This window comes from Pan paniscus, chromosome 14, assembly GCF_029289425.2.
Source record: "Pan paniscus chromosome 14, NHGRI_mPanPan1-v2.0_pri, whole genome shotgun sequence".
Classification (NCBI taxonomy): Eukaryota; Metazoa; Chordata; class Mammalia; order Primates; family Hominidae; genus Pan; species Pan paniscus.
Window position 1 is genome coordinate 40177184 of NC_073263.2, and position 14236 is coordinate 40191419.

At 48.3% G+C, this 14236-nt stretch overlaps 1 protein-coding gene across 1 annotated transcript in view; it reads right to left on the reverse strand.

The window, feature by feature from the left end:
- The window catches only part of FOXO1 (forkhead box O1), a 118149-nt gene extending 106084 nt beyond the window's left edge, over nt 1-12065 (reverse strand). The window contains exon 1 of the mRNA XM_024925280.5: nt 11006-12065. Coding sequence (XP_024781048.3) covers nt 11006-11635 — 630 coding nt within the window. The 5' untranslated portion in view covers nt 11636-12065. The remainder of the gene's footprint in view (nt 1-11005) is intronic.
- Between the last annotated feature and the right edge of the window lie 2171 nt (nt 12066-14236).

Below are 14236 nucleotides of genomic sequence, written 5' to 3' on the forward strand. Positions count from 1 at the left end.
AAAAATACATCAACGCAGAAAAAAGATTTTCTTTTTAGGTCTCAAAGATCTGTATACAAGATGCTGGAACCAAGTCACACTGAAAAAGTTGACAGCCTGGAAATTTCTATATGTGGCTGGCCAGAGATGTATAAAGGATACAGTGGGGCTTACTGGAGATAATAGCACTTCCCAGATGAGGGGTGCTGCAGTGTAGACCAAGGGGCCACGACACTTTAGAGGTGGTACTGGCCTCTGAGAAGGCAGAGGTCTCTAAGAATTAAAGAACTCCTATGACTTAAGGTCAGTAGAGATAGGCTATCTTGAAAGAAATGATCTACCTCCCTTCCCTGAGGGAGATAAGAACCCTCAGGGAACCCTCCCTTCAAAATTAGAACCAAGATGAGAATGGAGTTGAAGGATGAAGATGTTTTATATAATATCTTTACTTACAAAAATTAAAAGACCAAAGATGTGCTGTAATTCTGAACTTCACTGGATCTACAAACATCAATAGTGGTCGGCAGGGTGTGGGGGCTCATGCCAGTGATCCCAGCACTTTGGGAGGCCAAGGTGGGTGGATCACTTGAGGTCAGGAGTTCGAGACCAGTCTGGCCAACATGGTGAAACCCCGTCCCTACTAAAAATACAAAAATTAGCTAGGTGTGGTGGTCTCTACTATTACAGGTGTGCCTGTAATCCCAGCTATTTGGGAGGGTGAGGCAGGAGAATCGCTTGAACCTGGGAGGCAGAGGTTGCAGTGAGCCAAGATTGGGCCACCGCACTCCAGCTTGGTGACAGAGTTAGACCCCATCTCAAAAAAAAAAAAAAATTAGACTGGCCAGTTCCATATTGTTTCCTAGTTGGTTTTGACTAGTTTTGCCTGACATCATTAACAATCATGCAAGTGTGAGATCCTGGTGCGTCTGAAAGCTATTTTCTCCACGTGGAAGGTAACTTAGACATTTAATAAAACCTCATGGTAGTGGGCTTTTTCATTTACTTTTATTTAACTGTCCCCCACCCCTCATCAGCAGTGTACCTTTTAAATAAAATGTCTGCTTCTATAGGGATAAATATATTAGTAAAATAGTTTTCTACATTTCTTTTTTTTTTTTTTTTTTTTTTTTTTTTTTCCGCAGAGTCTTGCTGTCGCCCAGGCTCAGGCCGGAGTGTCGTGGCATAATCTCAGCTCACTACAGCCTCCACCTCACAGGTCTGAGGCATTTTCGTGCCTCAGTCTCCCGAGTAGCAGGGACCACAGGCATGCACCACCACCACTGGCTAATTTTTTGTATTTTTAGTAGAGATGGGATTTCACTATATTGGCCAGGCCAACTCCTGGCTTCCAGTGATCTACCCACCTCAACCTCCCAAAGTGCTGGGATTACAGGTATGAGCCACCGCGCCCGGACAGCTCTCCTCAACACTTGCCATTTCTAAATGGCTGATGAGTGTTATCTAATCTACAACTGTGCCTTCTGATGTGCCACAATGCCATTTTTACTGCATAAACCTTTTGGTTCAACATGAGCTAGTCAGACTCACTCCAAGTACACTTAACAGTTAATACATTCAGTCCTATTGGACTGTAATGGTGTCAATTTTGCATTTGGCCTATCCAAATTTAACCTCCTCTGGATCTATTGAAATATCCCATTATAATCTTCATTCTTGCATTTGGGTTAGTGGGAAGATAATTATTGCAATAAGAAAGCCATCAAGGATATCTAATATTTAGCTAAGGCAATATTAGAACTGACATTTACATTTTGAAGTATCTTTTCAAGCCAATATAACCTTCCCTCATAATTGCCTTAAGTATATTTTGAAATTGCTGACTTCAATTCAGAATTTCTCATTTTTCAAAAAAGCAAGACTTAATTTAATAGTAATCTTTCTTTCTTTGAATCACTCTGCTACCAGGACACTGGGCCTCACTGAAGTTAATTTTAAAGAACAGATCAAGCAAAAAGCTAAATACATTGTAAATGCCAACTATTCACATTAAGTCAATTACATAATCTGTTCTATGTATTGCCAAATTCCGTATGTCAGTTTCAAAATCAACTGCAGTACACTGGCTATAAATTGCATTCCATAGGTCTCCATATTTACACAAGTGTGTTCCTAAGTAGTTGCATTTTAAAATTGTTTAATGTAATCATATTTTCATAATTTCTTATTTGGCAAAAACAAAGATATCATTTGATAAATTTGGTCTATAACACAGCATTATTTTCATAATATGTCCTTCCTACCTATACTTTTCAAACTGTGTGTGTATTTCACATGCCTATCACTCTGAGAAATTTTTTTTTTTTTTTGAGACCGAGTCTCTCTCTGTCGCCCAGGCTGGAGTGCAGTGGCACGATCCAGGCTCACTGTAAGCTCTGCCTCCTGGATTCACGCCATTCTCCCGCCTCGGCCTCCCGAGTAGCTGTGACTACAGGCACCCGCCACCACACTTGGCTAATTTTTTTCTGTCTTTTTAGTAGAGACGGGATTTCACCGTGTTAGCCAGGATGGTCTCAATCTCCTGACTTCGCACTCAGAGAAACTGATGCTTCCCATATTTTCAGGCCTTTATGAATGCCAGTCCACCATCCCAAAAATATATCTTGAAAATAAGATGAACTAATGAACAGAAAGATGTGCATTTACACAGATATATGATCAAGCAAGCATAATGAAATGTTATTAGTAGAAAAGGTAGTAGAAATTCTTCCAATTTTGCTGAATGCTTGAAAATTTTCATAGCGAAATCGTAAGGGAACAATCTCCCATCCTTTTTTTTTTTTTTTTTGAGATGGGAGTCTTGCTGTGTCGCCCAGGCTGGACTACAGTGGCGTGATCTCGGCTAACCGCAACCTCCGCCCCTCCAACCCCCTGCCCCAAGTTCAAGCAATTCTCCTGCCTCAGCCTCACAAGTAGCTGGGACTACAGATGCACGCCACCACACTCACTTAATCTCTTCTATTTTTAGCAGTGACAGGGTGTTGCCATGTTGGCCAAGCTGGTTTCTAACTCCTGACCTCAAATGATCTGCCCACCTTGGCCTCCCAAAGTGCTAGGATTACAGGCATGACCCACTGTGCCAGGCCCAATCTCCCATTTTCAATGCCTGGTTCAACGGCCAATACAGAACTTCATTTTTCTCTAAGACACTTAACTCTTCCCACTGTATATCATAGTTACTTACACATTGCATCTAGTCTTCCTACTGGATCTATGTTTTGAGTCATTGCTACCACTCAAAAACACCTAGCACATCTTGTACACAGTAATTATTCAACAAATAAATGGGAAAAAAAGGACTCTGACAATCTGTTGAAAATAATCACTGTTCTTTAGTTATACTACTTCTTAAATTATTCTCACATGATACAGACTGTGATATTCTCAACACACAGGAAGCTGAAATATAAAAGACCCATGTTTCAAGAAAGAATTTTTTTCCTAACAACATATTTACAATGTAACTGAGAAGCCAAGACATACAGACATTAAAGTTAAATTATATATAATACACAGCAGCATGAATTAAAAGATTACCAGATATTCACTCAGAGGACAAAAATTCCTCTGGGTAGGAGCCAAGATTGGAAGTTGGTGAACTGACTTGAACCTTGCACACTGAGCAAGATCTGCTGAATTTCGGGGCTCAAGATGATCTAAGCTCTGGGGACAGGAGCGTCTAGGCCTGAAATACTAAAAGCTAAACGAGGGGAATGGTTAGCGGGTAGGAACGGAAAGTCTCAACAGACCCTGAGAAAGAAGAGTTAACAGACTTGGGAACACTAAACACCAGGAGAGTGCTCAAGAAGACACCAAGGTTTGAAAACTAGGGAAAGAACTAACTAGACCATTAACCCAACTGGGGACCTTGAAATGAGCCATCTGAGGGCAGGCGGAAATACAGTATGTTCAGTTTTAGACATGCTGGATTTGAGATAAAAGTGGGACCTCCAGAGCCTTTAGGTAACTGGATACACAAGGCAACAGAGAGTAAGTTACCTAAGAAAATACCAGAGAAAAAGTCCACAACTAGTCCTGAGGTATACTTATGAATGAGGATAGGAGAAGGAAAAATAAGCGAACCAACTGGAGAAGCCAGATGGCAGGAGGACCATTGTAATGGAATCCAAGAAAAGAAACGATTTCTCAAAGCAAAGCTAAGAAAAGGAAGACGTGGCCGGGCGCAGTGGCTTACGCCTGTAATCCTAGCACTTTGGGAGGCCGAGGCGGGTGGATCACAAGGTCAGGAGATGGAGACCATCCTGGCTAACACGGTGAAATCCCGTCTCTACTAAAAATACAAAAAAAAATTAGCTGGGCGCGGTCGTGGGCGCCTGTAGTCTCAGCTACTCAGGAGGCTGAGGCAGGAGAATAGCGTGAACCCGGGAGGCGGAGCTTGCAGTGAGCCAAGATTGCACCACTGCACTCCAGCCTGGGTGACTGAGCAAGACTCTATCTCAAAAAAGAAAAAGAAAAGAAAAGGAAGACTTAGGCTGGGCCCAGTGGCTCACGCCTGTAATCCCAGCACTTTAGGTGGGCGGATCACGAGGTTAGGAGTTCGAGACCAGCCTGACCAACATGGTGAAACCCTGTCTCTACTAAAAATACAAAAATTATCCAGGTGTGGTGGCACGTGCCTGTAATCCCAGCTACTCGGGAGGCTGAGGCAGGAGAATCACCTGAACCTGGGAGGCAGAGGTTGCAGGGGGCCGAGATCACGCCACTGCACTCCAGCCTGGGTGACAGAGCAAGAGCAAGACTCCGTCTCAAAAAAAAAAAAAAAAAAAGAAAAGAAAAGAAAAGGAAGACTTAGACACACACCCCCAACTCTCATAAAGAGTGCAGCTTCAGGGATCATCAGAACAAAAACCAGAATTGGGGGCTACATAGGCTAATTCCCTAAACAGCTCTCCCTTGATTTTTTTTTTCCTGTAATGAATATGGCTTGAAATAAAGGACACATTTTGAACTTATGTCCTTATTAAAGTAATAAGTGAAGGTAAAAATTCACTAAATTGTATGATGAGGAGCTGCAGATTTACCTTTTTAGTAGTATTCGACTTAATATCAAAACTAACTTGCTTTTTTGTTTTCCTTTTTCGTTTTTATCAAAACTATACAAAAATGGATGAAAGAAAAAAAAAGTAGCCCAAATGCCTGCCAAGTAGCAAGAATAAGTCAACCCTAGATTCAACTATTGGCGGTGCTTAACCTACAAGTTGATAAACCACAGGGAGAAGACGGAGTAGAGTAAACCGGGATGCTAATGAATAAAGCAAGTTTTTAAAAAGGCTGAACCATATAAAATAGCCAACATGCAAAAATGTGTTTTTCATGTTTCCTATGTTCCTTAGAAGACTACAAATAACAAGTAGTAATACCTACAAAAGAATTTCTGTGCCACTGACTTGATTTTTGTTCATCCTCATCAGCAACTGGCAAAGAGGAAGATGTCTTCCACACTTTAAGTATTTGTACACAGCATATCCCTTAGGCATCAAAATACATACTTTTTCAAGTACATGTGGTCTTCTGGTTCACAGCTGAGGAACACCACCAGAAGCACCAGAATTCTTTATGTACCAAGAAAAGGTGGTTGGTTATATGACCCCAGGGAGATCCTGGGGGGGCTGGGCAAGTCTCTGCAAGTTGTTGCTACAAAGGCAAAGGCAAATCTTGAACTGCAGGGAAGCAGACCAACTCCCACACAATTGAAAATTCTGCCTTCCCCAATCACTGTGTGGTATTTACACTGCCTTTCCAAGAGGATCCCCAAAAAGCCCCAAAGCTACAGCACATATAGGCCAAAAAAATGGCTGGGTAAATTCCCATGATGCCAGGGAACTGGGTAGTTTCCAAGGGCAGAGTGTTCCAGAAAAATGCAAATCATTCAGGCTTCCCCAGAGAAATTCCAGCCAAATACAGCTGCTATCTTAGAAAGCCTAATACAAAATTGCAGTTTAGATGCTTGGATGAAGGGGCTAGAAGCACAAGGACAGGCAACATGTTTACAGTCTGCAAGGCATTCTAACTTGCCACTGAATATTCTTCCCCCTCATCCCATTTCGTATCGCCTCGGAGAAGATTCCTTGTGTGTGCGGAGCATGAAATCTATGTGTCTGCTGCTAATGTGATACCTTTTCAGCAATTTTGGGATCTTGAAGACCTTTAACTTTTTTCAAGTTTACATGAGAATTAAAATGCCTTATTTTCAATAGTCAAGTGTTTGTCACTTTAAAAAAACTAGTCCATGAGCAGTGGCTCGTGCCGATAATCCCAACTATTCGGGAGGCTGAGGTGGGAGGATCACTTGAGCCAGGGGCAGGCAGAGGTTGCAGTGAGCTGAGATCAAGCCACTACACTCCAGCCTGGGCAACAGAGTGAGACCCTGGCTCAGAAAAACAACAACAACAACAACAACAAAAATGAGAATCATTCAAAAAGAGGCCACTCTTCTCGCCATCCCCTCAACCAAGGACATGCCACAAAACCATGCGTAAAAAGTAAAGTTCTTGGGAGTCTGAAATGAAGTATTCCAATTTGGCATCTATTTTGGAATTTCTGAACAAAATGTTTTAGCTCTCAAATAGATTCAGGTAACTTTCAGCCTTTAATAAGATGCTACATTTAGCTGCATAACCCCCTCATCCATTTTAAATTATTTCTTCATTATCGCTTCCCCAAGTACATATACAGGATTATCAAGGCTTTCTTCTTTTTTTTTTTTTTGGAGACAGGGTCTCCCTCTGTTGCCCAGGTTGGAGGTCAGTAACGTGATCTCGGCTCACTGCAACCTCCGCCTTCTAGGTTCAAGTGATTCTCCTGCCTCAGCCTCCCGAGTAGTTGGGATTATTGGCACGATAGCTGGGACTACAGGCACCTGCCACCACACCCGGCTAATTTTTTGTATTTTAGGAGAGATGAGGTTTCACCATGTTGCCCAGGGTGGTCTTGAACTCCTGAGCTCAGGCAATCCGCCCACCTTAGCCTCCCAAAGTGCTGGGATTACAGGTGTGCGCCACCACGCCCAGCCTATCAAGGCTTTCTTTAAGGTAATTTCAGTGACAATCCAGAAGTAGGGAAGATGTCTCAGATCCTCTAACCACTCGGTCTCACCAGGATTCTCTAAGTCAAATGTGACCATGCAACAAAAAAGCAGCCATCTTTCTAACGGGATCTCTGTGGCTGGTTCAATTACTCACCTATAGATTATACCCAAATTACAGAATATTTATTTCAAAACATAAGGAAATCCACTGTCAGTTCATAGGCCAAATAAGAAACATCACTCCCAATTAAAGATTTATCTTAAAAATAAAAAGTTTTGGGGCCAGGCACGGTGGCTTACGCATGTAATCTCTGCACTTTAGGAGATCAAGGCAGGCAGATCACGAGGTCAGGAGTTCGAGGCCAGCCAAGCCAATATGTGAAACCCCCTCTCTACTAAAAATACAAAAATTAGCCAGGCGTGGTGGCACGTGCCAGTAGTCCCAGCTACTCGGGAGGCTGAGGCAGAAGAACTGCTTGAACCTGGGAGGCGGAGGTTGCAGTAAGCCGAGATTGCGCCACTGCACTCCAGCCTGGGCAACAGAGTGAGACTCTGACTCAAAAAAAAAAAAAAAAAAAAAAAAAGATATTTATCTTTAAATCAAAGAGGATACCTCTAATAAAACAATCTAAAAATTTATTTAACAAGAGTTAAGTGGTATAGTCAAAGTCATTCTTTTAACCTAAAGTGTTCCTAATAATATCAAAAGAGTCAACTCAAAACTGCCATTTATTAAAAAAAATCGGAGTTCAAACTACCACTTCCCAAGCTTTAGAAGGCTTTCTATGTGAGAAAACAGGTCATGGAAATGAAGTTTCATTATTTATAAATACTGCACTAGATTTAGAAGATCCCGGGTTTTCCAAAAGTCTTAGGTTCCACTTTGTGTGTGACCTTATAGCAATTCTAGCCAATATTAAAACAAGTGTAAGACATTTAACATACCATCCCCACAAACACAAAATGCATATCCTTCAAATATAACCAGCACTTAACTATCTAAAGAATGACATTAAAAGTTTTTGAATTCATTAACAGTTTTCCAACTAGTTTGTCCTATGCAAATGACTCAAACTTTCAGGCAGGCCCCAGGAAGCGGCACACAAGAAACTATTTAATTAAAGATTCAGCCTACTTCCCAGTAGTAAATCACAGGAAATATTTTGTGCCAAAGCAACTTCTCCTCAGTCCTAAAACAGTTAAGTTTTGGTTGCTTTGCATTTAAAAACTGGATTTAAGTTAAAATTCATAGTAAAATTTCTCTTTTATGACTCTTAGAACAGGAGTCTTTCAGATCTGAGAGTGAAACTTGGTTTTAACAAGTAACTCATTTTTATGAAACTAACCAAAAGACTAGTTATGAGTTAGAACAGCTCAGGTTGTTTCTTTTCTTCTTAAAATACCCTTTTACTCAAACTGAAAATGTACTTGCTGCAATCAGACTTAAACCAACTGACATTACACCTGAAACATTTACTCATTTGAGAAAGGCAGCCTACTCCAAAGCAAAGCCCCATTAGGCTCCCACTGGGAGCTGCCCAAGGGCCTCCAATTCCAGACAGATAACAGGTCTCCTAGCTCTGGCAAATAAATTTTTAAAAAAAACTAAATTATTCTTGCATTTTTTAAAAAATCAGAACAAGAACCTGATAAAAATGGTTGTAAAGATGATTTAACATCAGAATCTATTTTTTAAAAACCTAAATCTTAAAAAGTGTAAGCATATTCCTAGTTTAAGACTAACACTCTGACAATGCCATTTGAGACGCAAAACTAAAAATATCCCAAAACACTGCCTTTATCTTTAAAGAAAGGCACTCCAGCAAGTTGAAGTAGGTTGTATCCATTTCCAAGGACTAAAGAATGGTGTAAGTACACACTGTACTTTGAATGCAAAAAAAAGGGGGGAGGATTTTTTTTTTAAATGGCTAATACTCTGTAACAGCTGAAGTGGAATTGATAGATGAGCAAGTAAGTCAAGTACTTAAATTCAAATGTTAAGTAAAACAAGATTTGGCAGACAATTTCGATTTTGTGACTTAATAGAATATATGCTGAACTTAACGGTAAGAAGGCACTTTACTTTTTTGAAACACTTGGTAAAATTGCATGTAATGCCTGGTAATGAAGCGATAAGTGATACCTTTACTCTAAAACACACTTTGGAAAAAATAAAATGAATCTTGAATTCCTTCTAAAGGAACTTCAATATGGTGTGAGTAACTTAACCCTTTTGACACGCATTAACCACAGGGATGACATTGTGTGTAAAATAACCTTGGTATTAACAACTGCGCAGCAAAGACCAATCTTTATTATGCCGTGGAGTCCAATATGAGAGGCGAAGAAAGGTATGTTTTAAAAAGGTGTTTAGCTCGGCCGGGCACGGTGGCTCACGCCTGTAATCCCAGCACTTTGGGAGGCCGAGGCGGGCCGATCACGAGGTCAGGAGATCCAGAACATCCTGGCCAACATGGTGAAACCCGGTCTCTACTAAAAACACAAAAATTAGCTGGACGTGGTGGCTCGTGCCTGTAATCCCAGCTACTCGGGAGGCTGAGACAGGAGAATCGCTTGAACCAGAGAGTCGGAGGTTGCAGTGAGCCAAGATCGCGCCACGGTACTCCAGCCTGGCGACAGAGCGAGACTCCGTCTCGGAGGAGGGGAGGGAGGTGTTTAGCTCAACTAGACAGCCTTTACAGCAATTCCGCCACCGGTGACAGTGAGAAACTGTCAGCTTGGGGAGGCCGCGCCACGACTGGACCCCGCCCCCGGGAAGCCTCCCCGGAGCCGAGGGCCCCCGGGCCTTCTCCTCGGAGTCGGGAAGTGCCTGCCCCCACGCTAAGTCTCTCCTGGCCACGCTCTGAAAGGCAAAAATGGCAAAAATCCTCCTTCAAGGCACCGCTCCCTCGACGCGCACCGCCACTCCGACTCCCTCAAAACATTGGTCGCAAAGCCCCCCCGCCTGGTCCTCCATGCTCAAGAATAGGGTGGCAAGGCAGGAAAAGACTCACACATCCCAGCCCCCGGCCCCTCAGGGCAGCCTCTGTGTTTCTAACTAAAAGCCTCCTACCAGGGGCAAGACCAATTCGGGCGCTTCCCCGCATGGAGAAACGCTGGCCCCACGGCGCCCGGCCCCGACGCGCTGGCCCTTTAAAGGCGCGGGCTTCCTGCGCCCGGGGCCCCTCCCACGCCACCGCCACCGCCACCGCCCGCGCCCGCCCCCGCCGAGGGTCACACTTGAACTTTAGCTCGCCCCGCGCGGCCAGGCGCCGGCGCTCCGCAGGCGGTGGCCGCCCCTTCGCACGTGTCGGAGGCACCACCTCGGGCTCGGGACGCCGGGCCCCCGGCACTCCAGGCCACTCCGGAGAAAACCAAAACAAAGCAAAATGCGCACCGCCTCCAGAAACTGCCCGACCGGCCCTGCACCGTCCCCGGCCGGTCGCGCCCTGCCTGTCCCCTCCACCTGCAGCCCGGTCCCGGGGCAGCGAGGCTCCGGGGCCCCTCGCCGCGCCCTCCCCCGCCGCGCCCGGCGGAAACAGCTCCGCGGCGCGGCCGGAGAGAACCCGCCCTCCCCCCGCGGAGGTCCGGGAGGGAAGGGGCAGCCGAAGCAGTCGGCGCGGGCCGGGGGTTGCCGCTCCCAGCGAACCCCTTTCTCCTTTCACTGGCAAACTTTTCGGCCTCGCTCTGACGTCCACTTCTTGGCGCACTTTCTTTACTTAGTTCCCCAACGAGCCCCTTTCCGCGTCCCACGCGAACTCCTGACTGGCGCGCACGCACACCTACTGCCGTCCCCGACCGGACCCGGGCGAGGCCACCGCGACCACCGCTTCTCGCCCGCCCTCCTGGGAACGCGCTGCCCTCCTGCTCCGCACCTTCAGGCCGAGCAAACCTGCACAGCTGCGCCCTCGCCTGACCCACCGCGCCCCTAAGGTCCGGCCGCGCGCCGAGTCCACTCACCTTCCAGCCCGCCGAGCTGTTGCTGTCACCCTTATCCTTGAAGTAGGGCACGCTCTTGACCATCCACTCGTAGATCTGCGACAGCGTGAGCCGCTTCTCCGCCGAGCTCTCGATGGCCTTGGTGATGAGGTCGGCGTAGGACAGGTTGCCCCACGCGTTGCGGCGGGACGAGCTGCTCTTGCGCGGCTGCCCCGCGAGCGGCCCAGCGGCGGCGGGGGGCACTGGCGGGTGCTGCGACAGCGGCCCGGGCGGCGGGGGCTGCGGTGGCGCTGGGTGCAGGCAGCCCGCCTCCGGGCCCTGGAAGTCCCCGCACAGCCCCCCGGTGGCGGCCGCGGCGGCCGCCGCCGCCACCGCCGCCGCCACGGAGCCGGGCGCCTGCGGGAAGTCTTCGCTCTCCTCCAGCAAGCTCAGGTTGCTCATGAAGTCGGCGCTGACAGCGGCAGCCGAGGCCGAGGGCAGGCCCGCCGCGGCGTCGGGGTTGGCAGCCGCGCTGCCCGACGGCGCCGGGCTGGAGGTGGCCGAGTTGGACTGGCTAAACTCCGGCCTGGGCAGCGGCCAGGTGCACGAGCGCGGCCGGGGCAGCGGCTCGAAGTCCGGGTCGATCTCCACCACCTGAGGCGCCTCGGCCATGGTGACCCCCGCCCCTCCCCCAGCCGCAGGAGAGCCAAGAGGGGGAGAACGCAGCACTGGGGGCGGACGGGGAGGGGGCGCGAAGGGACGGTCCGAGATTTGGGGGAACGAAGCCGGTGCGGCGAGCGGACGGAAACTGGGAGGAAGGCGCGGCGGAGTGGAAGCGCGAGCCCAGAACTTAACTTCGCGGGGCCATCCACATCGAGGCTCCTCGGGGTCCGCCGCACGGACTGGACGGCTGGCCAGAGCCGCCGGGCCGGGGCAGAGCCTGCGCCGCGCTCCAGCTGACAGGGCCGCGGACGGAAGGACGGACGGACGCCGCGGGCCGCTTGCTCTCCCCAGCGGCGCGCCCGCTGCGCTGCTGCCTGTTGAATGTGGCGGCTGCGGCAGCAGCTGCTGCGACTACCAGGCCGCCCGACTTACGGGATCTGCCGCCGCCCCCCGCCCGCGGCGGCGCGCGCGCCGGCCCGCCCCTGACCGACAGCCCGCGCGGCCAATGGGCATGCGGCACCGCCGCCCGGGCAGCCAGTGGGCGCCGGGCTGGGTGGGGCCTGGTTTTCCACGGGGAGGCGGCGGTGGGCTGGTGGGGGGTAGTGGGGTGTTTTTCTCTTTCACACACTCACCTCCTTTTTTTTTTTTGGATCTCTATTATTTTCTGGTAATTCTCGAGTGTTTCTGTGATTCTCTCGCCGTCTCAGTGTTTTGATTGCTAGGAAGCAAACCAGCGTGGAGGCGGCGGCGACACTTTGTTTACTACGGAGCAGCAGAGCCGAGTACTCGGGAAGCCCGGGTGGGAGGAGGCGCTCGCTGCTCCCTGACCTCCGCTGCGGGCCGAGCCCGGCGGGCTGGCAGGGCAGGGGGCCGAGGGCCGGGGGCGCGGGGTGGGCGGGCGGAGGCGGCCGCGCGGAATTCTACTCAATCGCTCCCTCCTGGCTCCACCCACGATGTCTTTGCTGAACGACGTGGGGAATCGGTGGGTTTTGTTTTGATTTAATGTTTTCTTTCGCTGCGATCTGTCAAGTCCTCCGGCCCCCTCGCGAGCGGCACACGCCCCCCACCCCCGGCGCCGCGGCTCCTGCAGTCGAGTCCGCGCCGAGGGACCCTTCTCCGTGCCCACCGGTCCGCACCCCCGGGCTCAGCCTGTGCCATTCGGTCTAGCCAGAGGCGCGTCACCCAGCCGGCAGCCCCCAGCCGGATTCACTGTATTCTTGACCTTTTTTAAAATGCTAGAAATGAGGAACAGGGGCTCCGGCGCGGGGAGGAGATTCTCTGGCCTCCCTGAACACACGAATCCAAAGGCACCCGCGACCGCATGCCCTCCGTGGGAACCTCTTCCCCCGGGCGGGAATCTCCCGCTCCGTCCACTAAGTCCAGGGCCGGCAGCGAAGGGCTCAGGAGCGCAGTTAGCGAGAACCAGGTCATTTTATTACTTATCCCTAATTAAATTTAGCTGTTTGTTATTTCTTTTTTATTTGCAACGGAAGTGATCGGGTGTTAAGTAAAAACGCAAGGGGGGCGGGAGATAGGACCAAAGCCTTGGGGCGCAGCCTGCCCCACCCCCAAGTTCCTTGAGGCTACTTGCTGTGTGTGTCAGTCAACCCCCCACCCACACCCCACCTTTCCTCATCTGGGCTGCAGGTCCAGGACATCCTGTCAAGGATCAGTGGGGCCAAAGGTGGGAAGATAATGGCCCTTGTGTCTCAAGCAGAAGAAACAGTTTTCCAGTTTTGTTTTGTTATGCTTTTGCTTTTTTAGGAAGAACATGGAAGGCATTTCCTTTTAGAAAGATGGGACCACTTGGGATGGAAGATGGACAGTAGGGTTTTAAATATCTTGTCCAAAAGGACAGCTTCCAACTCTTTTGTTTTTTAATCCCTTTCTTTCTTACAAGTAATTCTGCAATGGAAAAAGTGGCATCTAGAGAAAATTAGTCAGTTGGACAAGAGGTTGTTGAAAAAATAAAAGAGAAAAGAGGGGAAAAAAGGAAAAATTAGGCCTCTTACAAAAGTTAAAAAGATTGAGAGAGATTATCTTTCTTCTTTTATATTCTCACTATCGTCTCTCTAGTCCGGGCTGTTTCTTCATAATCTATTTATCACAACAGCTTCTTGCTGATACTAGGCATGGGTGGGGTGGGGAGCGTGAGCCGGATGGATTGGGGACGGGCGGGGACTGGTTCCCACCCTGGTCTTGTGGTCTCTTCACGTTTACTATCAAATTTGGACAGTCTGGGCCTCCTCTGACAGCCGCTAGGGGACCTCAGTAACTCAGATGATGAGCTCAAAGGCAGGCCCCCAAAGTACAGCTGTTGCTTCCCCCCATCTTTCCAATTACACTCTGCAGAAGCAGCCCCCGATCCAGACAGCCGCACCCTAAAAATAGGCGGTGCCCTACTGGATCATTCTTGGCAAAGGAAGCCAGCTTCAAATTTGGCCTTGCCTTCATTTCTATTCCGGTTTTTCAGGGCGTCAGAGAATATTTATTTGGTTAAAGGAGTCTTCCTACAGACTTTCCCCAAATCCTTGAAATCTTTGAGGCTCTCCTGCCCAATTGTTTCTTCAAATGTCATAGTTTACTTTTATTTGGTCTTTCTTTAAAAAA